Source organism: Physeter macrocephalus, unplaced genomic scaffold (genome assembly GCF_002837175.3).
Source record: "Physeter macrocephalus isolate SW-GA unplaced genomic scaffold, ASM283717v5 random_90, whole genome shotgun sequence".
Lineage (NCBI taxonomy): Eukaryota > Metazoa > Chordata > Mammalia > Artiodactyla > Physeteridae > Physeter > Physeter macrocephalus.
In genome coordinates, this window is record NW_021145383.1 from 56,853 (window position 1) to 83,165 (window position 26,313).

General features: G+C 52.1%; 1 protein-coding gene across 6 annotated transcripts in view; it reads left to right on the forward strand.

The window, feature by feature from the left end:
- Nucleotides 1-26,313, forward strand: part of ST3GAL1 (ST3 beta-galactoside alpha-2,3-sialyltransferase 1) — a 93,688-nt gene that overhangs the window by 53,060 nt on the left and 14,315 nt on the right. For 4 of the 6 annotated variants that reach the window (XM_055082369.1, XM_007106437.4, XM_055082371.1 and 1 more), the window contains exon 3: nt 22,890-23,796. In XM_055082369.1, the coding sequence (XP_054938344.1) occupies nt 23,485-23,796 (312 nt within the window). In that variant the 5' untranslated portion in view covers nt 22,890-23,484. Of the gene's footprint in view, nt 1-11,981; nt 12,090-22,889; nt 23,797-26,313 lie in introns of all 6 variants that reach the window. The other 2 variants (XM_055082372.1, XM_007106438.4) reach the window with 1 other exon arrangement.

Sequence of the window (26,313 nt, forward strand, 5' to 3'; positions counted from 1 at the left end):
GAGCCTTTGGTGATGCTCATGCGGATTCCTGGTTGACAGGGAAGAGCCATGGGGACAGAGGGTTGAGAAGGGGGTGGCGTTTGATAAAGACCACCCTATCCTCCATGCATACCCTGGAGGTATGCATGGACATACCCAGGACAAACCCAGAGCCAGATGCACACGTGGGTTCAGGAAGGAGCCTCCCGTGGCCGACAGAGGCCATCCTACTGTTCCAGGGAGGTCAGACGGAGACTCCAGGATCTCGGGAGCCAGACCCGTGGACCCCACAGCGGGGCCAGGGGCCTGCTCACGACCTATGTGCTCTGCGTTCTGTTCCTGCCGCAGAGGGGAGCCCAGCAGGCAGGACGCACACCTGCTGGCCACAGCTCTGAGCCCTGTACAGATACACAGTGTGGTTTTGTAGTATTTTGGGTTTCGCTGTTTTTGCAAAAGCCCAAGGCAATCTGTAGGCTGGGCCCTGACTTCCTCTCCCTGAGGATGGCTGATCTGCTCGGGCGGGGACAAGCAGAGCTCAGCTAGGAGAGGAAACCTCAAGACGCAAGGTGCAGAGTTCGGAGGGCACCAGCTCTGAGCAGGGTACTGTGGCCGGCCGTTCATGGGCCAGGCTGGTTGAGGTTGTCATTGGAATATCATCCCATTCACCATATGAGGACACTGAGGCCCGGAAATGACCAAGTTCCCTCATTTTCACTGTGTCCACGCCGGAATGAACCTCTGCTCGCTGAGCTGGAGTACTTTTCACTCGGCCGCCAGTACACACATATTTGTTGAGACCCTAACGCTGTTCTCAGCAGGGGGGAACACAGCAGTGAGGGACACAGGCGAAGTTCCTGCCCTCCTGGTGGGGAGGAGACACACAAAGAAGGAATTCAGTATACAACGGAGTGTCATTTTTCTGATTAAGGCTGTGAAGGAAAATGCAGCTGAGCAAAGGGATAGTGACAGCGAGACTGTCTTGGGGTGATCAGGGAAGGCCTCTCCTAGGAGGGCAGCTGGGCAGAAGAATGAATGCAGTGAAGGAGCAAGCCCTGTGGGTTCCACCTTAAGAACACGTTCTAGGTAGAGGGAGGGGCATGTGCAAAGGCCCTGGGGCAGGGCATGTGCTTATTGTACCCTTGCACCCTTGGATTCTGATTCTCTATGTGCTTGCCTCCCCACCGTCCAGCAACACAATTCCTAATCATCTCCATTGTTCCCTCCGTCTGTCACCTCCAAGTGTCTAGGGGTGTGGCAGGGAGTAGCAGTTGTGTAGCAAGAAAAATCAAACAGAACTGAACGGGGGCAGAGAAAAGGTATATCTCTGACAGGAAACCACTTGTCTCATTCCTTCATCCTCTTTGCACAGTTCACTCTTGGGTGACATTTGAAATAGTTTCACATTCTTGCTCTGCATTTATTCTCAAAATGTGTGTTTAAACCAAGACTGTGGGTTTTCCGTGCACTGTAATGTACTATTTCAGGCCCACGCTTCCAAGCAGGGCAGGAATCTGTATTCCAAAGTCACAGAAACCGAGCAAGAAAGTAGGTTGGAGCTGCACTGCTGACCTCAAGCTGAGCGCAGGAGAGGGGGCTCCAGCCCACAGAGCCTGGGGTGGGGACGGGGGCATGGCCGTTAGCAGGCTGTGATCTCGGGCAGGCCCGTCCCATCTGGGGCTCCGTTTGCTCTGTATCTGTGTTGGTACTGATGCTTGTGTAGCTCTTGCTGGAGCAGCTCATGGGCCAGGTGTGCCAGAAGGGACATGCTTTGGGAGTGAGGGACCTCAGCTTCAAATCTTGCTGCCACCACGTTCGCGTTTACAACCTTGGACAAGTCACATCCTCTCCCCCACACCCCGGAGCCTTAGTTTCTGCACCTGGAAAAAAAAAAGCAGAAGTGTGTGACGCTCCCCATGACCCTCTGCGATCCTGAAATGCCACAAGCCTTTGCCTCCAAGCAGGCAGTAGTCAGGCCCAGGGACAGAGAGTTTCAGCAGCTTCCCTTTGATTCTGTAGACGTGGGGCTCTCAGCAGGGAGGGGCCCCATGAAGGGGGCACGACCTTGGCCATCCTGCCTCAGGCATTCATGTAAGGGCTTCAGATAGTCCTCACCTCCCCCTGATCTGAGACGTGGGTCTGCAGAGCCAGAAGCTCATTTCCGGGAGCAAAGGAGTATGTATCTTTCCTCAGGGCCCAAAAGGACTTACTAGGTGTTCCGTGAACTTAATCTCATTCAACTGGAAAAACAATCATCAGAAAGCAGTTCTGCCTGGTTACCATGAGTTCCTTGGAAGTTTCCCATGAGAAAGGGTCAAAAAGCTCATGTACCATGAGGCTCAGCCCTCCCTGCTTCCTCCCCAAGGAGCAGGGAGCCTGGTGGTCGACCAGCAAGCCCCTCAGCATCATTGGGCTATCCACCTGTCCATTGGCCCATTAACAGGCCCCCATGAGGGGCCAGGGCCAAGGGCACAGCACCAGAGACACAGAACTAAATAAGACACAGTCTGTGCTCTCAAGGGCAGTTCAGGCTCAACCTGACCGTTTTCTACAGTTGGTCAAACTCTAGAGACTCCATGACTGAGCTCACTCTCAAGGTCACAAAAATATAAATTGTTCAGAAACTTTCACTTCTCTACGTTTTCTGTTTTCCACAATGTCTGCCCCAAATTCATTGGCGAAACACGTTCTATGTTTACTAACTAAAGCTAATGTCTCTCTTTGCTTTAATCAAATCAAATTTTCTTCTTGTCCTTTCCATCCAATACATCCCAATCTCGTATGAATTCTGGGGAAAAGGGGAAGAGAGGGAACCAGGGAAATTCGGGGGAAGGTGATGCTGGAGACATGAAATTCACCAGCTGGGAGGGGACAGGAGACAGAAAGCCACTCCATCAACAAGGACGTTTGGCTGATAACAAAATACTTTAAGATATGGAAAGTAGAAAAGCATGGGTGTAAGGTCTGGGGTTTGATTTTATTCCACTAACAAGCTAATAAACTAGCTTGTTAGTATTTCAGGGATGCTGGTAGAAGACAGGAGAGTCCTGGGTCAGAGAAGAGAGACTGGTGTAAGGTGGGAGAGCCCCACTCCTTTCATGCCTGGAGCCTGAGCTCAGGGTGAATTCTTCTAAATTTTAGGGACGATTTTAGCTCAGTCAGTGCTTTCAGAGGCTGAGCTCAGGAAACAAAAGGGAGTGAAGGTTCTTGGGACCAATTCCAGGTCATGGTTTATCAGAAGGCACTTATTCTCTAAGCCTGCTTATCTACCCATAAAATAGGAAGGAAATTAGCATCTGGGCGTATTGTGGAGGCTTCGTGAATATAAGTTGAATCTGAAGACCATGTACTTATTATTTGCATTAATATAAGGACGCAAACTCAGTCTAATCATTCAGCCTTCTAGGTTTTAGATTATTCCCTTTTTTAACTGAGATTGAAACTGTTTGATGTGCAGCTCTAGTTCACAGCACACACGCAGACACCCACGTAGAATTCACCTGCCGGTATCTTCCTTGATAAAGATGTTGGTCATTCACTGGGAGAGGGAAGGATGTGAAGGTGAAAAGGGTCAGGTTCCCAGAGGGCAAAAGAATAGAGCCAGAGAAATCAGCTGGGGCAGCCCCTCTTCAGAGCTTGTTCCTATGGATGAAAAAAACTAATCAATAGTCCATCCAAGAAAGAAATGGAAAATCTTATTCCAGCTAACCTGAGGATTATAACCCAGGAGACAGTCTTTCAGAAAACTCTGAGGACTGTTCCTCCCGTTAAAGGTCAGAGCACAGTTATACAAGTTTTTGAGACAAAGGGTTGGACATCAGATGACGTATTATGGGCAGTTTACACGATCCAGATCTACACGTCCAAAGCAAGTAATGGGTCACGGGTCATCGTGACCCCTTACCAGATTAAGAGGAAAGGTTATCTCCTAAGGAATTGTGACCCTTTAGGAGATTAAGGAGGAATGTTATCTTCTAAGGACGTCTGGATGCAGATGCATAACACACACTAAAGGGAAGGAGGAGGTCCAAATGGGCAAAGAAAACTTTTGTGTTTAAATTTTTCTTTAGTTGCCATAAAATATGAATTTGATTTCATCGTCCCTCACTCCCACCCCGTGCTGTACATCTGGAGAGAGCTGTAGTTACCCCCATATCCCTCCCACAAACTGCAGCGGTCCCTGTGTCAACCCGGGATACCGCCCCGTGGCTGGGCGAGGTCACCTAGCTGGCAAAATAGAAGCGCTGGGACTCTCAGGTGGAGGCCCTGACTGGTGTCAGGTGTGCTCCGCCAGACCCTGAGACACGCCTGGACTTGCCACCCTGGCCAGCCTCTGAGACCCCAGGACAGCAGGCAGCCTCTTCAAAGCCCGCCTCTCTCCACGGCATTTTAGGAGAAGATGAAAGGACGCCTGTGTGTTTTAAAGCAAATTAGGCAGAATGAGAGGTTTTGAAAGTGCTGTGTTCCCCAAGTGGGAGGCCCTTTGGTGGGCAGCAGGGGACAAACCCTGAAGTCTCCCGCCTGCAGCCCTCGGGAGCTGGGGCAGAATAGCTCCGTCGCCAGGGCACACCTGACCACAATGGGGGCATTCGCCATCTGGGGGTCAGTGTAACTCGCTCTTTCCCTCTCTCCTGCTTGACTTGCCTCTTCTGTTGCATAGAGGATAAGTAGTGGCTGTGAGCACTTCGCGGGGAGGGGTGGGTGTGGGAATGGTCCTGAGTGGGGTTTAGTTGGCATGGATGTGCCCGCAGGGGAGGTGATTGGCTCCAGCCAGGACTCCAGCTGTGAAAGCAGGTCAGGCTGCCGGGCGCTTTGGTGCAGAGCCCAGGCACTTGGGTCCAGATGGCTTGGATCACCTTTTAGTGTCACTCTACAAAATGTACAGGCCTGGGCCAAATGGCTTAACCTCCCTGAGCCTCCATTTTTTCATCTGTAAAATGGGTGTATTAATAGATTCAACAAGTTCGCAGGAATAAAGCTCTTAGACCAGCTCTAAGAGCTGCACTCAGCCCAAAGTCAGGGCACAGGATACGTCTGCTCTTAATCGGATTAATACAGAGGAGGGATCAGATAGGCTACTGGCCTGTATGGAGGCCAAAGCTTGTCCTTGTCTCATTCCGTTTCTTTAGGACTCCTAAGGCATGGGTCTTTACTGTTTCGGTTTTGCACACAAGGGCTGGGTATGGCTCAGTGTGGTCAGGTGGCTCGTCCAAGGTCACACAGCTAATCAGGCTTTGGAACTGCAGCCCCCGTCCTCTTTCCACTTTCCCCACAGGAAACGGATGCTGGCCTGAGTTGTCTGTCTGCATCCACTGCTTGCCCCGATGGGTGACCGTGAGCAGGTCCTTTAACCTGCCTGAGCCCCTTTGGTCAAATAAATGCTTGGATGATGAGCACTTACGAGCAATTACTAGATAATATTCGTTAGTTACAGATGTGAGAAGGGAGACCGAGGGGCCGAAGCTCCAGCAGCGGGAGAGGCTCATCTGGGTGTTGCCCAGTCCCTAACATCTCCCAACTGGGAATAAGATACAAATACCTGCAGGTCAGGGCCTCCCAGTAGGCACAGCGGCTGCAGTGCAGCTTTGACTCTGGGTTGAATCTCAGGTCCATCCCTGGCCGTGTGCCCTTGCACAAGTGCCCTCAGCGTTGGGTATGACAGAGGCAGCATCACCCCCTTATGCTCTGGGAGAAGCGCCCAGCTCTGTGCCCGGCTCACAGTTGTAGATGTTAGGGGCAGGTCCCCGACACACATTAGCACAGATTTCTCCAAGACTCTCCAGCTGTGGCTGCAAACGGAGAGATAGCAACCCGGGGATCTCCCTCCCTTCTGTGGCTCTGAGACCTCCTGCCCGCCTTAGCTACGCTGGGCTCTGGGGACATCTGCCACATCCTCCCACTGTGTGCCAGGTCATCCCTGGCCTCTGCTCTTGCCCTGCTCGCTGGGATTCTGCTGCCCCCGGCTGGCCCGTGTTCTCTCAAACTTCCTGCCCCAGGCTTTCCCAGGCTTCCTGGTCTCAGCTGCCCTGGAAGCTCCCTGGCCCCCATGGCAGCATCCTCGCACATCTGCTGCAGGCACCCTTCTTCTCGGTCCTCCCACTGGACTGCTGCATCACCCCTTGTCAAGGGGGCAAGGTCTCCCTCCTTTCCCAAGTTCCGGGCTCCGGAGGGGGCCCCATGCAGGTGGCTTGGGCCCCGAGTGCTGTGGGGTTGAATGGGCTGAGCTACCCTTCCTTTCCTCCCAAGTGGGGCTTGGCTGGGCGATGGGGAGGGAAGCTGGGCCCGGGCAGTTTGGGGTTTTTTTGGAAGATTTTTCTTTTTTTTTTTTTTTTGATGTGGACCATTTTTAAAGTCTTTATTGAATTTGTTACAATATTGCTTCTGTTTTATGTGGTTTTTGCCCATGGGGCATGTGGGATCTTAGCTCCCCGACCAGGGATCGAACCCGCACCCCTTGCATTGGAGGCAAAGTTGTAACCACCAGACCGCCAGGGAGGTCCCCTGGGCCAGGGCAGTTTTATCCCAGCGGCCCCACTGGATACCATGATACCCCTCTCACCCTTGTTTTCTGGGGATGGTTTGTGCCAGACACGTGCTTGTCTGGGGTCCCCGCCCATCCCAGACCACGGGGGGCGGGGGTTGCCGGGCTCCTCACCACTTTGGCTGCTGGGTTTATCGGCCAGTCCGAATCCCCGTTCTGGGAATCACCAGAGATCGACCCCCAACCCCTTCAGGAGCCTTCTGGAAGCCCCTTGTTAATCATTAGAGTACAAATCTCCCCAGGAAGTTAGGGGGCCTGGGAGGAAGTTATCTCTTTAAGACCAGTCAGGACTCCAGCCATTCACTTCTGCAAAGCTCTTTGGAGTCGGGGCCCAACCCCCGAGGCGGGGCCTGGGGTGGGGATTCAGAGTTCCGAATCGTCTTTCCTTTGTCATGACTTCTGTGCCACCCAAATCAGGGAAATCCCTCTTCCTTCTGGGGACCAATGACCTCCTGGATGTGCTGCCTATACAGGGCAACTCCTTAAATTCCTGACCACGTTACACGCTTTGGATGTTGTGCGGATGTCTTTGGACTCCGAATTGAGCACCCTTCAGTCTACACACATAAGAAGATTTGTGGATTTAAATTCCTTTTGTGCAGCCCACAATATGAAAATTTATCCAGCTCCTTCTCATATGACCCTAATCCTGGTTAATCATGTTTCTCGGGGGCGCTTCTCCAAAGCACCTGCTCTGAAGCACCGCTTGTGCTTCTGGGAACCTCTGCTTTCTCCTCCAGCTCCCCAGCAAAGGAGCAGGCAAGAGGTACTAGGGTGAGGAGAGGAGGATCTGCGAGCCCTGGAGAGGGTTCTCCCAGCCTGCCACACTTCTTGGGTGTGGGGGAAATGGGCAAATGGTCAAATTAGTGCAGGAGTGGGGAAACAGCCCTCCCAAACAGGCTTCCCAAGGCGCCAAGACGGAGGCAGGGCTTCTCTCCAGACTCTAGGGGGCGCTGTGTGCACCCTCTCCAGTCCAGACTCCGTATGCTAATTGTGTCACTACTGTCTGCTGCTCACAAAGCATCATTGGCTCTCCATTGCCTTCATCCCAAAGTCCATATTTCTTAAGACTTCCATGACCAGGCCCCTGCCCACCAGAGTCACTCCTAAGGGCACCCTGTTTTCCATAACTGTGCCAAGTGCCCCCATCACCGCTGCCTCCACCGTGCACTTCTAGGGAGCTGCCTGGTTTACCCCACCCTCTCCGTTCTCCTCCATCAGTGCCAGAGGCCCCCTGTGTTCAAAGCCCGTCTCCGTGGCCACCTCCTCCACAGAGGTTGTCTCCCTTCTCCCTTCGGTAATCACCAACACGCCACTCCCGCATCCCTGGGGCCCTTGGCATTCCCTCCTTGGAAATGCTGGTCCCTCACGCGCAGAGAGTTATATGTGCGAACTGCCGCGCGCATGATCCTGGAGCGGCCCAGGCTGGCTTCACCATCTAGCGGTGAGGAGAGGCGTGGCCGGTGTGCTCAGCGAGGTGTTACGGGGTCCTCGCGTGCCCAGGTGAGATGCCAGGCAGGCTGGCACTGAAGAGCAGGCCTGGGAATCCACCCCGGCCCTCGGTAGTCGTGTGACCCCAGCTCCCTCTCTGTAAGATAACACTACCTTCCCCACACGACCTGCAGCTGTCTCGTTCCCATCCTGGCTGGTCCCTAAGAAGCTACATAGCCTTGAAGGGTACCTGCCCCGGAGATCCTCTGGGTGCCTTGCCAGGTGTCCGGCACATAAAGAGTCAGATACTGATACTGCCAGATGGGCGGATTGCATGGATAAATGGGGAGACGGTGGCAGCTGCCTAATCAATCCAGAGACAGGACGAAGGAGACACTACCAGTGGCCACCAGACCTGGTTAGAGATGTTCTAGGGGCCTTAGTCCGCAGGAAAAACAATGAGGATTCTCCCTGATATCTGGATATTTAAGTCCAGCAGAAGTCAGAGAGTTGACAAGTGGGAGAGAGCAGGTGAAACGGTCACAGAGCGGGGCTCAGGAGTGCGTGGGGTTCAAGCTCCAGTCACTGCCCAGAGCGGCCAAGGGCTAAAGGGGCCTTGCCCTGTGATTCCCCTGCGATCCAGTGGGAGGCAGTGTTGGGAGGTGGCTGGTGGGTGTCCCCAGGGAGCCTGGAGGCGGGGCTTGTTAGCACGCCCCCTAGTGGGAACTGGAATGTGGTGAGCCTGGAACTTGAGCGGTGCCCGCAGGGAGCCTCCCCGCCCCCAGTTCTGTCCCTGCCCCAGGCTGTCTCAATGGCATGAGGAGGACAAGGAGACCTCCGGATGGGTGAGTCCCAGGCAGCGTTGGGAGCAGCAGGGTTGGGAGAATTCCAGAAAGTGCAGGAGGAGGGAGGGGAGCCGGGGCACAGGGGGATCCAGCTGGCCTGCGCCAGCTCTTCCTGCACATGCTCTGAGCTGCCAGGGCTGTTCTCAGAGCAGCTTGTTTCTCTGGGGAGAGGAGTGGTGGGCAGGCGGGGCTCCCTGTGGGCCAAACCTCCAGGCGGTACTGCTTGCAGGATGCAGATGGGGCACTCAGAGTGGGCCACCGAGGGCAGGTTAATGCCAGGGTGATTCTCAAGGGCGTGGTCTGGGATAGGGAAACACCAGGACAGTGTGGTCCCTGGGAGTGAAAACACTGGGGTGTTTCTAACCTTGGGGCTAAAGAGGCAAGAGGACAAGGACAAAGACCCCCAAACAGAGCCATTGCGTGGAGAGAGCCCCTTGACAGGAACCAGAGGCCACCAGGTCCTGGCTGCCCCCCAGGGTGGGGGCCAGGGCCCTAAGCACCTGACCTCAGCCCCCTTTCTCCCTCCAGTCTCCTTTCTGCGTCCCCACGGCCCAAAGCCCACAGGGAGCCCGCCAGTGTGGGACCCGTGCTTGCAGCCCCTGGGCACAGAGCAGGGTGCGAGAGGTGGAGGGACCATCTGGAAGGGAAGTCAAGGTGCCCGGCTCACCTCCCGAGACCCCGGAAGGCCTGGCTGCACACATTCGGCCCTCCCTGGCAGGCAGGGCAGGGACAGGGGTGGCACTGCAGGAGGTGCTGTACTGTCACTCCTGGTTTTCCTCCAACTGGTGTGACTTAGGCAAGTCTGGACCTCCCTGAGCCTGATCAGGAGACCCCACGGCTTCAAACCCTTCAGGGGCTTTCCATGGTGCCTGGGATGTGGCTCCAGCCCTTAGGGGGCTGCCAGACCTTGCCTGCCTGCCCCCAGCCCCATCCTGCATCTTCCTCTCTGGGTTTCTTCTTGACTTGACCTTCTCTCTTTCAGTTCCTTCGGACTCACCTGCTCTCCTGACAGGCCTTTGCACCTGCAGCTTCCTTTGCCTGGGGGCCCTTGCCCTCTCTGCCTAGTTACCGGCCCATCCTGCAGTCCTCCGGCCACTACCACTTTCTTGGGATGCCAGCCGGCTCATCCCATGCTCCATCCCCTGTCCCCCTGAAGGAGGCCGTATCATTTGGTTCTCCAGGGGAAACAGAACCAGGACAATAGCTGTATGTGTATATGCAGAGATGAATTTTTAGGAATCGGCTCATGCTTTGCGAGTAGGGCTCGCGAAGTCAAAATCTGGATGGCAGACCTGCAGGCCGGAGACTAGGCAAGAGCTGATGTCTCGGCCTTAAGTGTGTGAAATCTGTAGGGCAAGCCAGGGGGCTGCAAAGTCAGGCAGGACTTCTGTGTTACTTTCTGTCACGGCCCGTTTGCCTCTCTCTGGCTGGGGCCATCTCTCAGGCCTCACCGCACCAGGCCAGGCTTCTCTTGGATGATGTTTTCTGGAGCGACCTGGGTCTGGCTGCAGCCGAGGCTGGTCCTTCCTGAGCGGGGGCAGGAGACGGCACAGGAGCTGGCCCAGGACGGGCCGGGGGGGCCTGGCTGCCAATTTCGTGTGTGACTCAGAGGGTGGGGATGGGCTGGAGGAGCTGACCAGGGAGAAAACAAAACCGGGAAGGGAGGGTTCACATCCGCCGCCTGCCAGGCCCTGAACTGGCCGCACGCAAACCCTGTTCAGTGCTCGGGCTGCCACCATGGAGTGCAGATTATCACTGTCCCTCTCTCTCAGCTCAGACGTCGCAGGGCTCAGGGCTGGGCCACCACCCGCTGGGCTTTCCCTTGCCCGCAATCCCGGCTCCTTGGGCAAGTCGATTGACAGCTGTGGGCCTCTGTTCCCACCTCTGAAAGATGGAGCTGGTACCAGTGCCGTGTGACTGTCCAGTACTGTGGTTGAAACAGGGTCTGCAAGGAGAGACCCTCCGTGAATGGAAGGTGGCCCCTGATAATAGATTAATTCGTGCCCCGTGCGGCCCCCTCAGAGGCAGGGATGGTTTTTAACCCCATTTTATACATTAGGCACTTGAAGCTCAGGCAGCGCCTGTAATGCCCCTGGGTTCCACCGCAAAGGGCTCGGTGCTTTTAGGATTTTCCTGCAGGGTCCCACCCCTGGCTGCAGCAGCCAGACTAACTCCTGACCTCTGACCTCTCCACCTCAACCCCTGATGGCTCCATCTGGGCCTGTGACGCCCTCTGAGCTCCTGCCCCGGGAGGTGTAGAAACAGCCACGCTAGGGCAGCTGCGTGAATACAGCCGGTTCCTTATAAGGGGCCAAGCCCGTCTTGGAGTGGGGAGCCTGGTTCCCCTCTGAGCTCTGGACTTTGCTGTGTGTCTTTGGATGAGTCACTTCCCCTTTCTGAGCTCAGCCTCCACACCTGTTAAATGAAGTGGGGCAGAAATGAGAGGGGGCAGGTGGGAGTTAGTCGGCGTTCCCCGCAGGAAACCGCAGGAGGAATGCCAGTAATCAAACCTAATATCCAGGGAGCGCTCGCTGTGTGCCAGGCACAGACCTATGAGCTTTACCTGCACCGACTCGAGTCTTTCTCTGCCCAACCCTGTGAGGGGGACGCTACCTTATCCCCACGAGATGGATGATGCTTCACTGAGGCAGAGGCTTCGTGCAAAAGGATTTGGTTCGGGGGACCTGGTGCTTACAGAGTTGTTGGAAAGGGGATGGGGGGCGTATTGGTCCTGATGCTGCAGGCTGGGGCCCAGAGGCCAGGAAGCCACAGGAAGCCAGCACAGACTCTGAGGCTGCCCTGCAGACTAGGGGGTAGAGGGAGGCAGAGGGCCTGGGTCCAATGCTCAGGCCACACAGCAGCCTCCGCCCCTGCGGCAGAGAGGACAAGCCGCAGTGGTTATCCTTCTCTTATTGGCCGATTCTCAACTACATCCAGAGCCCTCGGGTCAGCGGAAGCTGGGAAGTATAGTTTCTAGACATCCGGCCCCTGCGGCACAGGGCCGAGAGCACAGAGGGAGGAAAAAATCCCCTGTCCCATAGACACTAACCAGCAGGCGGACCCTGCAAGCAGCAGGCATCAGGATACCCCCAAAGCCCTCACAGGCACGCGGGTTGATGCACTGAGAATTAACCCTCTGAAGAGAGAATCTGGGCCATGTGAATTACAGATACCCCTTATGTCTCTAGCCCATCGACTGCTTTGGGAAGCCCTTCCCTGCAGGTTCTCAGCGGTAGAGCAGAGAGCAATGAAGCGCTGCTTGTCCCGTCCCTTGAGGAATGGAAGCAACTAATGAAGTGAGTCGGAATCATAATTTTCATAATTTCCCCGGTTTGTTCTTTCACGCCTGATTTTGTTTGGTCTTTTATGTAACCCTGTCAGTAGGGCAAGCCAGGGACTCTGTTGGACTTTTTACAAATGAGGAGCCTGAAACTTAGGGAGGGAAGAGAACTGACATTTATAATGTACCCTCTCTGTGTCCCGAAACCAAGCTGGTCACTTTGGTGCAAATAATTTTTATCCTACAGCAACCCTCCATTTGGGCATTATTAGTCCCACTTTGTGGGTTCGGAAACCAAGTTTTAGAGAGATGCAGTGCCTTGCCCATGAGAACAAAGCTGGGAAAGGGAAGAGTTGGGATTTGAACCCAGGTATGTCTGGGCCATCTTTTATTCCAACAACCATTGGCCGTGATCCACTGGCACAGAACCAGAATACATGGATTCCTAGTGTCCAGTGACCAGGGGCTGCAGAACAGTGCAGGAAAGATTGCTCTTCTTTTTTTAATTTATGTTTTATTGGTCATTTGGAGCTCTTTGGAGTTTTTCTCTTCCCATTTTATTGAGATATAATTGGCATACAGCACTGTTTAAGGCGTACAGCATAATGATTAGACTTAACATACATCATGAAATGATGACCACAGTAGGTTTAGTGAACATCCAACATCTCATATAGATACAAAATGAAAGAAGTAGAAAAAAGTGTTTCTTGTGGTGAGAACGCTTAGGGTTTGCTCTCTTCACAACTTTCCTATGTAACACACAACAGTGTTCATTATCTTTATCGTGTAGAACATCACATCCCTAGCACTTCTTTATCTTATAACCGGAAGTTTGTACCTTTTGACTACCTTCTTCCTGTTCCCACTTCTCCTACCAGAGAGGAATGGAAGCAACTAATGAAGCGAGTCGGAATCATAATTTTTTCTGTGAGTTGGTTTGTTTGTCTTTGAGCTATAATCGACCTACAACACTATGTTAGTTCCTATTACACAACATAGTGATTCCATATTTCTATACATTTCAAAGGGAACACCGTAATAATTCTTGTTACGATATGTCACCATACAAAGATATTACAAAGTTATCGACTGTATTCTCCACACTGTATATTTTCTTTCCCCTGACTCATTTATTTTGCAACTGGAAGTTTGTACCTCTTAATTTGCTTTCCCTATTTCTTTCTTCCCTCACTCCCCTACCCTCTGGCAACCACCTGTTTGCTCTCTGTGTCTGTGACTATTTCTGTTTTATGTTTGTTCATTTGTTGTTTTTTAGATTCCACATGTAATCGATACCATGCAGTATTTGTCTTTCTCTTTCTAACTTCACTAAGCATGATACCCTCTATGTCCATCCATGGTATTGCAAATCTGCTTTATGGCAGAGTTATTTATGCACATCTTTTTTATCCACTCATCTGTTGATGGGCACTCAGATTGCTTCCGTATCTTGGCTGTTGTAAATAATGCTGCAGTGAACATAGGGGTGCGTATATATTTTGTAATTAATGTTTTTGTTTTCTTTGGATAAATACCCAGAAGTGGAATTGCTGGATCATATGGTAGTTCTATTTTAAATTTTTTTAGGAATCTCCACATTATTTTCGATAGTGACTGCACCAATTTACATTCTCGCTGACAGTGCACAATGGTTCCCTTTTCTCCACATCCTCACCAACACTTGTTATTTGTGATACTTTTTAAAAAAATTTATTTACTTTAGTTATTTATTTTTGGATGCATTGGGTCTTGGTTCCTGCGTGGGCTTTCTCTAGCTGCGGTGAGCGGGGGCTACTCTGCGTTGCGGTGCGCAGGCTTCTCATTGTGGTGGCTTCTCCTGTTGCGGAGCTTGGGCTCTAGGCTCATGGGCTTCAGTAGTTGTGGTGCGTGGGCTTCGGTAGTTGTGGTGCGTGGGCTTCAGTAGTTGTGGCTCATGGGCTCTAGAGCGCAGGCTCAGTAGTTGTGGCGCACGGGCTTAGCTGCTCCGCGGCATGTGTGATCTTCCCAGACCAGGGCTTGAACCTGTGTCCCCTGCGTTGGCAGGCGGATTCTTAAACACTGGGCCACCAGGAAAGTCCCGAGGATTTTTACATCTATGTTCATCAGTGATATTTGGCCTGTAATATTTTTGTGTGTGATACCTTTATCTGGTTTTGGTATCATGCTGGCCTCGTAGAATGAGCTCAGAAGTGTTCCTTCCTCTGCAATATTTTGGTATAGTTTGAGAAGGAAGGGCGTTAACTCTTTTCAGAACGTTTGGTAGAGTTTATCTGTGAGGCAGTCTGATCCTGGACTTTTGATTGTTGGGAGGTTTTTGTTTGTTTGTTTTATTACTGATTCAATTTCATTACTGGTAATTGGTCTCTTCATATTTTATGTTTATTCCTGATTTAGTCTTGGGAGATGGAACATTTCTAAGAATTTATCCATTTCTTCTAGGTTGTCTATTTTATTGGTGTATAATTATTCCTAGTAATCTCTTACGATCCTTTGTATTTTTGTTGTGTTGGTTGTAACTTCTCCTTTTTCATTTCTGATTTTGTTGATTAGATTTCTATTACTATTACAATTTCTTCCTTTATTTTTGTTAATATTTGTTTTGTGTATTTAGGTATGCCTATGTTGGTGCATATATATTTACAATTGATATATCTTCTTCTTGGATTGATTCATTGATCATTATGTAATGTCCTTCTTTGTCTCTTGTTACATTCTTTATTTTAAAGATTAGTTTGTCTGATATAAGAATTGCAAACCTGGCTTTCTTTTCATTTCCACTTGCGTGGAATACCTTCTTTCATCCCCTGACTTTCAGTGTGTGTGCCTTTAGATCTGAAGTGAGTCTCTTGTAGGCAGCATATATATTTGTCATTATTCCTGTTCAGCTTCGGTGATTTTCACAACTCCGTCTTCCAGCGCGCTGATCCTTTCCTCTGTATAATCTAATCTACAGTTGATTCCTTCTAGTGTTTTTTTTTTAATCAGTTATTGTATCTTCATCTCTGTTTGGTTCTTCTTTATATTTTCTATCTCTTTGGTAAAAACTTCTAAAGGCTCACTTTGTACATCCAATCTTCTCTCAAGTTCTTTGACCATCTTTATGATCATTAACCAGAACTTTTTATCAGGTAGATTATTTATCTCTGCTTCACTTAGTTCTTCTTCTGGGGTTTTGTCTTATTCCTTTCTTTGGAATATATTCCTCTGCTGCCTCATTTTGCCTAATGTGCTAATTTTATTTCTATCTCTTTGGTAGGTTGGTTGTTTTTCCTGACCTTGGAAAAGTGGCCATTTGTAGGGGACATCCTATGGGTCCTAGCAGCACACTACCCTCTCATCACCAGAGCTGTATGTTCTAGGAGTGCCCCCTGTGTGGGCTGTGTGGGTCTTTCTGTTGTGGCAGGCTGACTACTGTGGGTGGCCTCGTAGGTGTGGCTGGCCCCCAGTCTGGGGGATTGCCAGGCCCTGCATCGTATGGAGTGTGCCAGCCACTGGTGGGAGTGGTTGGGTAATGAGGCACCTAGCCGTGGGTCCCTAGGGGACCCCAGGGCTAGTGCTGGCCCACTGGTAGATGGAGCTGGGTTCCAGGGTGAGTGGTTGCAGGTCCGAGGTTCCTGGATCTAGTGTTATCCTGCTGTGGCCAGGGTCAGATCCTGACATAGCTAGCTGCAGGGTCCAGGGTGTCCCAAAGCTGGTGTCAGCCAGCTGGTAAGTGGGGCTGGATCCCAGGGCAGCTAGCTGAGGTGTCTAAAGTGTCTTGGAGCTGGTGTTGGCCTGCCTACTGGTGGGCAGGGCTGGGGCTTGGGGGTGGGTGGGAGGAAGGTTCCTGGGTCTGGTGTTGGCCTGCTGGTGGGCTGGGCTGGGCTGGGGCCCAAGGCCTCCTGGGGCTAGTGTCAAGTCTGCTGATGGGCAGAGCTGAGTTCCAGGGTCTCTAGCTGCAGGGCCCTGGGGGTCTCAGAGTTAGTGTGTTGGCCTGCTGGTGGGTGGGGCTGTGACCTTGCCCCATTAGTTGTTTGGCCGGAGGCACCCCAGTACTGGTGCCCAAAGACTGTTGAGCAGGGCTGGGTCCTGGTGCTAATAAGCTATAGAGAGGATTCCAAAATGGTGCTGCCAGCACCAGTGTCCTCGTGGTAGAACGAGCTTCCCAAAAAGGCTTTCTCTAGTGTCTGTGTCCCCAGGGTGAGCTCCAGTTGCCTCCTGCTTCTCTGGGAGCCTCTCTAAGATCAGCATTAGGGTCTGACCCAGGCTTCTTTCAAGTTACTGCTTCTGCCCTGGGTCCCGGAGCGTACGAGGTCTGTATGTGCCCTTCGAGAGCGGAGGCTCTATTTTCCACGGTCCTCTGGCTCTTCGCAAAGCAAGCCCTGCTGGCCTTCAAAGCCAGACGTTTTGAGGGCTCGTCTTCCTGTTTCAGGACCCCCAGGCTGGGGAGGCCAGTGTGGGCTCAGACCCCCTCGCTCCTTGGGGAGGATCTCTGCAGCTGTAATAACCCTCCCGTTTGTGGGTTGCCTACCTGAGGCCCTGAATATAATGTAAGTCTGCCCCACCTACCCATCTCATTGTGGTTCCTTCTTTATGTCTTTAGTTGTAGAAGACCTTTTCTGCTAGATTCTGGTCTTTCTCATCAATAGTTACTCTGTAAATAGTTGTAATTTTATTCGGCCCATGGGAGGAGGTGAACTTAAGGTCTTCCTACTCCACCATCTTGGCCACTCCCCCAGAGTTATTGTTCTCTGATGGAAGGTTTGGGGGCCCTTCACCAGTCAGTTCTAATTTCACGTCACCCTGTGCCTCCACGTAAAGCCATCCAGGACCCCAAAGGCCAGGACGTGGTGGGATCCAGTTTTCAGTGATCAGCAAGTTCGCAGATGCTGATTCCCCACAACTGTTCCTCATGTTCACTCAGGACAGTTGAGCCAGCAAGTCACCCTCGCTGTGTTTCCCAAAGCTGCTGTGTGAGGAAGCAAAGTGAAAGCAGATGGGGCTGGGCCTCTTCGGGAACTGGGAAGTGGTGGCCGACGAGAGGCTGCAGCTGCAACCCTCTGCTTTTTGGTTTGTTTCCTTCCCTCCCACCGTCTGCTCACTCAGCTGGTGCGAGGAGCTCTGCCCTGGCACCTCTGGGGAGTCTCTGCCCCTCCCCCTTCTCCAGATTCACCAATCCCTCATCACGTGCAGGACGCCACACCAAGCACACAGAGTGGCAGAGAAAAGATTCCATGCCTTCCACTTCTGGCTGTGGCTGAAGCTTGTGTCAGACCACTTATCCCACCAAGGACTGTAAGAGCTGGATAAGAGAGAAATTCAGCTCTTCGAAGGTTTTAGAGAACAACCAGGCAGCCAGGACTTGAGGGACGAAGACCCCTGGAAGGAGAGAAATGGTCGGGGATGAGCCTGATGCTTCCTGCCGCCTGCCTGCCCAAGGGATGCACTGGCTCATGGGAGGCTCCAGGGGACAGACGGGAGAGAAGCAGCTCAGTGTTGAGCAGTCTCACGAGGCTGGAAATAAAAAATAATAGTAAAGAAATGAAATAAAAATGTAGTGCAGGACTACGAAGTCAGCTAAAATTAAGGGGCCAAGAACCTAGAGCAACAGAAACCACAGGCAGAGAGTCATTATTCCGCACCTCTTTTTCCTTTCAAGGCATTTGCCGGAATTTAAGTTGCGTGGGACCAGAGCCTAAGGAAACAAGCTGGAAACAGCAGCTGAGAGGTTGAAAAGCTAGACTGAGCTTTTGACAATCTCACAGTGTAGGGGAGACAGAAATTGGAAGTGAGAACGTGCAAGGAAGAGGTCTCTTGGTAGGCATCCTAGCTTTCCTTTAAGAAGGACTATGCCCTGTAAATAAGGGCAAGCCAGAAATAACTAGTCATCATGAAGACAAAGTGCGGCCCCAATCATCCTGGTCACCAACTGGAGCAAGGTAATGTACCCACGGTGCTCTGCCTAGCTCCAGGAGCAAACAAATTCCTCCCTGAATAAGGACAGCCTTATCCTCAACTGCTACACTTCCAGCACATGCAGTATCCACCGTTGCCAGGCATGCCAGGAGACAGAGCCAAATGACCAAAGAGAGATAAGGAGAGAAAATAGACAACAGAAATAGACCCACATTTCCTCCAAATGTCATGAGGGTAGACGGTCTTTAAATAACTGTGATGGATCATTGGAGGAAGATGGATGACAAGGTGCAGATTTTCACCTGAAAACTAGAACTTATTTTAAAAAATTACTCAGATGGAAATTCTAGAACTGAAAAATACAACTGAAATGAATATAGTATATAATTTAAACAGATTAGACACAGCAGAAGATAGGATGGACAAGGTAGTTTCCATCTCAGGAAGCTGAAAAGATGACAGGTTACAAACCCAAAGAAATGACAAGAAAGGAAATGAAAATGAGAGCAAGTCCTGATGAAGTAGAACAATTAGCTGTGTCTACAGAGGACAGCCCAGGAGGAGGCAGGGGCCTGGCGCAAAGTGCTGGCTTTGCCACCATCTCGCTGTGTGACCTTGGACAAGTCACTTGCCTTCTCTGAACCTCAGTTTCTCCTTTCAGGGAAATAAGCATGATGGCTCATTTCACCCAGATGACATGAGGATCCCGTGGAGGACGGTCATGGAAGCTCTTTATTAGAAGTGCTGATATTACCGACAACCTAGCATTCACTCGTTCATTTCACCAACAGTCATAGGGCAGGAGGCTATGCAGAGAGCTAGGAGGGCATCCCAGCCTTGTGAGAACTACTGTGCAGTTCAGCAGGCATTAAATAAACATTCACAAACCCATACTGTCCGTTCATTTGGTTTTCCAAGTATTGGAAACAACTCTTCTCTCAGTGGCCGGTAACAGCTGCCCTGTCCTTATTGATGGGGTAGGGGGGTATATCTTCATTAGAGACCCTCCTTCGGGGAATCCTTACTTTCTGGGTTCTTGAAAGGGCACCAACTTGAGTCAGCTTTTTGCAGTGACCCCGTTAGACTGTCACATCCACGTCCTCTGTGCCTCTCCCAGAACTCCCGTCTGTGGCCGTGAGATGACTGTCTCTCTGCAGACAGGACAGGGAGCTGTGTCCTCCTCCCGCCTCCCTCTCCTCGTCCTCTTTGTTTTGGGAGGCTTGGCCAGCCTCCGTCCCTGGCCGGCCGCACTCTTGGCACGCGGAGATCTGTGGCCCACGTTGTATTGGCCTCAGTTCCATCTCCGGGTGCCAGGGCTGGCGCTCCCCATGTGTAGCAGGCTGCCTCACATCACAGAGTACAGAAAGTCACGCGTTCCTCCTTTCTTCCCTGGGGCTGGGGGGAAGGTGGAGGGCTGTTCTTGCTTTTCCACTGCAGTTTTTTTCCAGGGCTTTCAAAAGTGCTAATTGATGCCAGCCTGGAAGTGTCTGCTGGTAGGTGGGGTCAGAACGAGCACCCTGGCCTCAGAGATGCAGCTACCAGGACGTCCCAGCTGGATGGCAGGAGGGTGTCCACTCTGTACCTCGGCAGCTCAGCCTTGCCCTCTGTCCCAAGGCTCACCACACCTTCCCACGGCCTCCGCCAGCATCAGTGTAGAACATTAATATCTCTTGTGGAGCTGGGACGTTGTAGGGAACCTAACCTCTCATTCAGAATTTTATTCGATCAACATGGTTCAGTAATCATCTATTTCAGTGAACTTGTCTCTGCCCTTGGCATCAGGATACAGAGTCAATAAGAGCATCATGGGCCCTGCTCATGACAAAGACAAATGTAATGAGAGCATGTGAGTCCTCTGCTTAGACCCTCCAGTGGGTCTCCATGTCCCTCAGAGAAACTTAGTCTTGATCATGGCTTCTGAGTCCCACACACCCTCGAACCCACCCACATACATGCCACATACATGCTCCTCTCCGATTCAAGGACACCAGCCTCCTTTCTCCCAAAGGCGCTGGAGCCTTTCAGATGCCTGGGAAGCTCCCACCTTAGAATCTTTCATGATGGATTCCCCCCCCACCCAGCCCAGAGCCTGGCATAGCTCAGGGCCCCAGCAAATATGCGGCGAGTGAATCACATGAATGGACAGATCTTGCTTGGTTAATGGCCTCGAGAAGCGGGCAGAATCTGTGTTGTCAGCCCTATGTTCCTGTTGAAGGGATGGTTCAGAGAGGGTAGGTAACTTGTTCACAGTCACACAGCAAATGGGTCGTGCAACCTGATGAGAATCAGAATCTTCCGACTCTTCGTCTGTGCTTTCTTGCTCAGATCTCCACTCTGAGTTGGTGGTTCTTTCCCTTCATTCACCTCTGCATTCCTTCATGCCATGTGTGTTCCTGGTTTCCGGGCCACAACAATGAGTGGGACTGAGTTTCTATCCTCCTGGAGCTCCCAGCTCAGGGAGGAGACAGATTAAGTACACAGCGCAGGCAGAGTGGAGCCAGGATGCTGTGGAGGCCAGGAGAGGCCCCTGCTCAGGCCGGCAGTGGGCAGGCCTCCCTCCAGGATCAGTGCCAGCTGAGCCCTGAAGAATGAATCAGAGCCAAGTGGGGTGGGGTGGATTTTCCGGACGGTGGGGACAGTCTGGGTAGGTGCCCAGAGGCAGGAGCAACCGTGACCTGTGGGTCAGTCATGTTGCTTCAAGTTACAATCTGCTTTACACAATAAAGGGGATTTATCCTCTCATGCCCCTGAAAAGTCAAGGCACAGGGTGGGCTGCAGGGCTGGAGTGACTGGGTGTTCGACACCGTTCGCCTCTTCCAGTGAGCTAGCAAAATGTCCAGTACGACCCTGACCTCGCATCCAAACAGCAAACTGGCCAGAGCAAAAGAACGTGTCTTTCCCCACCACTGCAGAAAGTCAGGCGTTTCACTCCAGATGAATTAGGCTACATATGCATCCCTGGACCAGTTTCAGCGGTAGGAGGGGTGGGAACCCTCCGCCTGCCAAGTTAAATCAGAGCCCGCCCTTGAGGATAAGCAGGTTAATCTAACTCAGATGACAGAGCTGGTGCTTGATGGAGAAGCAGGGGACAGCTGGAAGGGACAGCTCTGGACGCCATTAGGTTCTACGTACAAGTCACGTCGTCACAAGTAGAAAGTGGAGCAGTAGGCAGATGGAGAGACGTTGCCACCCGGGCTGAGGTGTTGAGGAAGCAGTGGAAGCAACACATCTTGAGCCCTGGCTGTCTCCAGGAAGGCACTGTGGATTTAATCTGATTTTTGAGCTGCCCCTCTTTCTACCAAAAAGGTAATCAATCTCCCTTCCACTGTTGCTTTCCTGGAAAAAAATATATCCTGCTTGTTGATAGTCTACACGTTGAGGATGGGGAAGGAATTGATCAGACAAATAGAGATAGGGACATGTTCCAGGCAAGTACCAAAGGGAATCATGTTCAAGTGCAGAGGTGTGACCACAGGTGCACTCTGCAGAAGCCCGGAAAGCCAGTGAGGTGTGGGAACTTGTGTTACAAGCATCTGAGGAGTCCTGGTTTGCTTTCTTTGATGAAGTAACTCCCAGCTCTCTCTGTACCCCTCCAACTCTGGTCCTCCGGAGCCCAGTTTACAGACAGGGTGTCCCGTCCAGGCAGAGCTCCTGCTTCTGTCTCTGGTACACTGGCCCCTCCAGGTGCATGGAGTCAGAGGGCTGTGGATCTGGGTTCAGATCCTGCTTCTTACTTTCCCCATGACCTTGGGAAAGTCATTTAATCTCTTTGAATCTCTGTTTCTTCTTAGGACAACCTGGGAAACAGCTGACGGTATACTTTGTCAGTCATCTGAGGAAATAGATATGTATGAATGTACCATCCTGTTTGGCTCTTAGTGGCTCATCCAAGAATATTCATTCGTACATTGAAAATGGAAAGTGAAAGTTTAGCAGTTACTTAATGAATACCAGAAACTCAGCATATAGCATTTTTTAAAACTAATTAATTAATTAATTAATTGTTGGCTGCGTTGGGTCTTCGTCGCTGCACGCGGGCTTTCTCTAGATGCGGCGAGCGGGGGCTACTCTTTTGTTGTGGTGCACGTGCTTCTCATTGCGGTGGCTTCTCTTGCTGTGGAGCACGGGCTCTAGGCGTGCGGGCTTCGGTAGTTGTAGCACGTGGGCTCAGTAGTTGTGGCACGTGGGCTCTAGAGCACAGGCTCAGTAGTTGTGGCGCACGGGCTTAGTTGCTCCGCGGCACGTGGGATCTTCCCGGACCAGGGCTCGAACCCGTGTCCTCTGCATTGGCAGGCAGATTCTCATCCACTGCGCCGCCAGGGAAGTCCCAGCATATAGCATTTTGTCTTATCTTCATAACCATTTTGTAAGTGGAGCTATTATTATCCCACTTTACAGAAGGGAAAATTGAGGGTCAGGAAGGTTGAATAACTTTCCCAAAGCCATACAACTGGTAAACCAGTACTTGAACCTGGGCCAGGTGGAAGCCTGGGCCACCCCCTAATCATACCACCCTGGTTGTGGTTGAACTTTAGAATCTGAGAGAGAGAGAGTGAAGGAGAGAGAAAGTAGCATGTACTTGGCAATCTCTGTGTACCTGGCACTGTACGTGCATTATTAACTCATTTCACAGACTTAGGTCTGATTCTTAAATGTACTAGGTTCTGGTTGCAGGAAGGATGGGTGGGCCACCTTCTGTGTCTCTTAGCAACCTTGAAGAATAGGCGTTAACATCCACTGTACACATGCACACGCTGAGGCTCAAAAGGGTAAAAACTTGTCTGTCCGTAACCACCTGCCACATTGGCTTGACAACAGAACGGAAGATGATGATGGGAGGAAGTGGAGAGAGAGAGAAATGGTTTTTATAAAAAAGTAATAGAAGTTCATCCTGTTTTCTTCCTCCTTTTCTGTGCAGATGACAGACAACCCTCAGTGCCTTTGTCAAGCCGGCTGCTTCACCGCCACATCTCTGGTGACAGCATGGGCAAGACCAAGTTCTAATTAAGGATTGTCACACACCGTCTTCTCTGGAGGGCGGTGACAAAGACAGCTTGCCCCTGTCCTGTACCGCGACCCTTCCTTCGAGGCCCTCGCCTCCAAGGGACCCTGGACTGTCACAAGGACTATTTACCCCTCAACCCCCTTGGATGGGAAAGGAAATCACCGTTATCAAGTTTCGATTAAAGCTTCATCAGGAGACATTATCGGCTGTTTAAGGATTGCTGACGAAGCAGGCCACTTTATTTCCTGAAAAGACAAATTATACGCCGGCAGAGGCACTCCGCCGCAAGTGGTCCGCTCAGCCTTTGAGTATCACGGGTGATGTCGGGCACAGCCAGGTGGCCGTTGCCCAGCAGCCGTGGCCGTAGGAGGCTTTGAGGCTCCCTGGGGGTCCCCGCCTTGCCTTGCCGCCGATCCTCTGTCTCTGGGGTCTTTCCTGGAAGTTCCTCCTCCGTTAGGCGTGATTTCCTCCAGCCCATCCCTGGAGGCCCCCCATCAGGAAAGCAGCGATGGCAACCGTGAGGAAAAGAACTCTCAAAGTGCTCACGTTCCTCGTCGTCTTCATCTTCCTCACCTCCTTCCTCCTGAACTACTCCCACACCATGGTGACCACCGCGTGGTTCCCCAAGCAGATGGTCCTCGAGCTCTCGGAGAACTTCAGGAGGCTCGTGAATTACCCCCACAGGCCCTGCACCTGCGCCCGCTGCATCGGACAGCGCAGGGTGTCCTCCTGGTTCGATGAGAGATTCAACCGGTCCCTGCAGCCGCTGCTGACGGCCAAGAACGCGCTCCTGGAGGAAGACACCTACAGCTGGTGGCTGGTGAGAGCCGGGGCTGAGGGTGGGTCTGGGGGTGAGATGTGGGCGGCCCCCGGCTGCCAAACGCTCAGGCGCGGGTGTGCACCAGGGGCCCTGCCAGGCGCTTGGCAGCCCTCAGAATACCGGTCATCCGTACGTTCGTTCGTGCATGCGTTCAGCCTCTGCTACTGAGGATCTACTGTATATATTATAAATCAGAGCAGAGGGCTCCGTAGCAGTTCCCTGTGTCTGCCGTGACAGGTGACCGCACGCTCGGTGGCTTACGGCAGCAGAAACGCATTCTCTCGCGATTCCGGAGGCAGAAGCCTGAGCTCAGGGTGTCAGCGGGGTCGGTTTCTCCAGGTGCCTCATCTTGAATTCCTTAATTACATCTGCAAAGACCCCTTTTCCAAGTAAAGTCTCATGCACAGGTTCCAGGGATTAGGACTGGGACATAATCTGTTTAGAGGCCGCTATTTAACCCACCCTGGGTATGGAGGAGCAAATAAAAAACCAGATCCTTCTCCTGGAATGATGTTCTGGCAGAGAGAGACAGATAAGAAACAAACAAACAAGATAGGCTCAGATAGAAGTGCTCGAAGGAGGAGCAAAGGGGTTTGGGATAGGGAGAAACTTGAGGCAGGGGCCTCTGTAAATGGGCTCATCGGGCAGGTCTCTGAGCAGCCAGCAATTGAGCTGAGACCCAAAGGCAGAGAGGGCGCCGGCTGTGCGAGGGTCTGGGGAAAGTGCCGCCGGTCACGGGGACAGAGAGTGCAAGAGCACTGGGGCAGCCTCAGCTTGGTGTCTTGGAGGAGGAGGAGCTGCGTGTGGCCGTGAGCGGGGGAGGTCTGGGAGTGGGCAGCACCCACAGCGAGGAGTCTGGGGTTTGTTCTAAGTGCAACAGGAAACCACTGTAGAATTTTAATTAGGGGAGGTCCATGATCTGATCTAGTTGTTGAGTGCAAAGTGGATTGAAGGGGGGTGAGAAATATCCATTCATTGAAGACTTATTGAGCATCTATTAGACGCCCGTGTATTGAGATGGAAAAAAACAGCCTTCCCTTTTTAGCTTGCAGGGATGGTTGGGAGAGAAGGGAAAACAGACCATCACAAGGCAGGGTGATAGGTGATAGGCACCCAGGGTCCCTGGGTTTTGCTCCTGACTTTTTATATTTTATCAAGAGTGATTTTGAGGAAGCTCTTCATCTCAGATTCTCAGATTGAGGTAATAATAGGACCTCACCAGGTTTCTCTATAGCACCGCAAACATTAGGTTTTAACATTTTTATTTATTTTTGCTGGTTTAACGGGCAAGGAAAAGTGAATTTGCATTCTTTCAGCACTTATGAAGGCTGAATGTTTTCCCATGTGGCTCTTACCGTTTCATCAAATCGTCCTCCCATGTCCCCCCCCCAGCCCTTAGGTGCAGTCCTTCTTTGCTGGAGTTTAGCCTCTTGGAAGGGATTTTGCAGGGTAGGAAGGAAGGGGAGAAGGTTTCTCATGAATAGAAATAACAGAAAGGAGCAGGGCTTTAGAGCTTCTGGGTTCCTTGACAACCCACAGACCACATGTTTTGAATAAAGAATCAGGACACCATATCTGACAAGCACTCCCGTCCCCTGCAGACGGAGACACAGAATACAGAAATAAAAACCACCCTGGGAATTCCAGCAGGCACCGTAGCTCTGCGTAAAGGCCCCCAGACAGCCAGGACAATCTCTGACGGATCCAGATTTAGGACCCCAAACGCAGAGCCGCTGCTTTTAAAGTATGACGAGCCTGCTGGGAAATGCCCTGAAGGACGCTCGGCTGGCAGGGAGCCCGCAGAAGGTGATCGACGCCAGGTGTCAGAGGGGCTGGCCCTGGACATGCTCTTTCCCTGACCTACTCGGAGCCCTCGTGTCTGCTCCCTTTTCTGCTTTGTCTCCGGGACGAGGGGAAGGACTTGACTGAGGTCACCCAGCCATCCATACAGAGCCAGGCCCGGGACCCGGCCGCCCGCCCCAAGGCCCCCTGGTCTTCCCATCCTCTTGCCCACCCGCCGCTCCTCCAGACCCAGCTGGGAGGGAGGGCGGGCAGGCGTGGGGGAGTCAGGAAGAAGCCTTCAGCAGCTGGGGGCTGACAGCTCAGGTGCCTTGGGTATCGCAAAGTCCCCCGTGTCCTGCAGCAGTGGGGTGATGCTGGCTGTCTCAGCCTCCGCCTCCAGGCTCTGCCTGAAGACGTGATGCTTCCTCAGGGAGCCTCTGACAACCAGCAGCAGCCACTGCTTGAGCGCTGATGGTAGACAAAGAAATACACTGCTTGGAAACGAGTCAGGAAGAGTGAGAGGGGGGAGGGTGTCCTGGAACTTCTGCCCTTTCTCTCCTGCGCCCACGTCAGCAGCCCTCTGGGACTTGCGTGGTCATTTACAAAAGGCAGAGAAGTCAGCAAGTTCCTTCCCAAGGAAGACAGGGACATAGCGGTACCTGACCTGCCTCACCTACCCCAGCTGGCGAGTGGATGCTTCAGGGCTCTAATCCCCAGAAACACGGCTCGATTCCA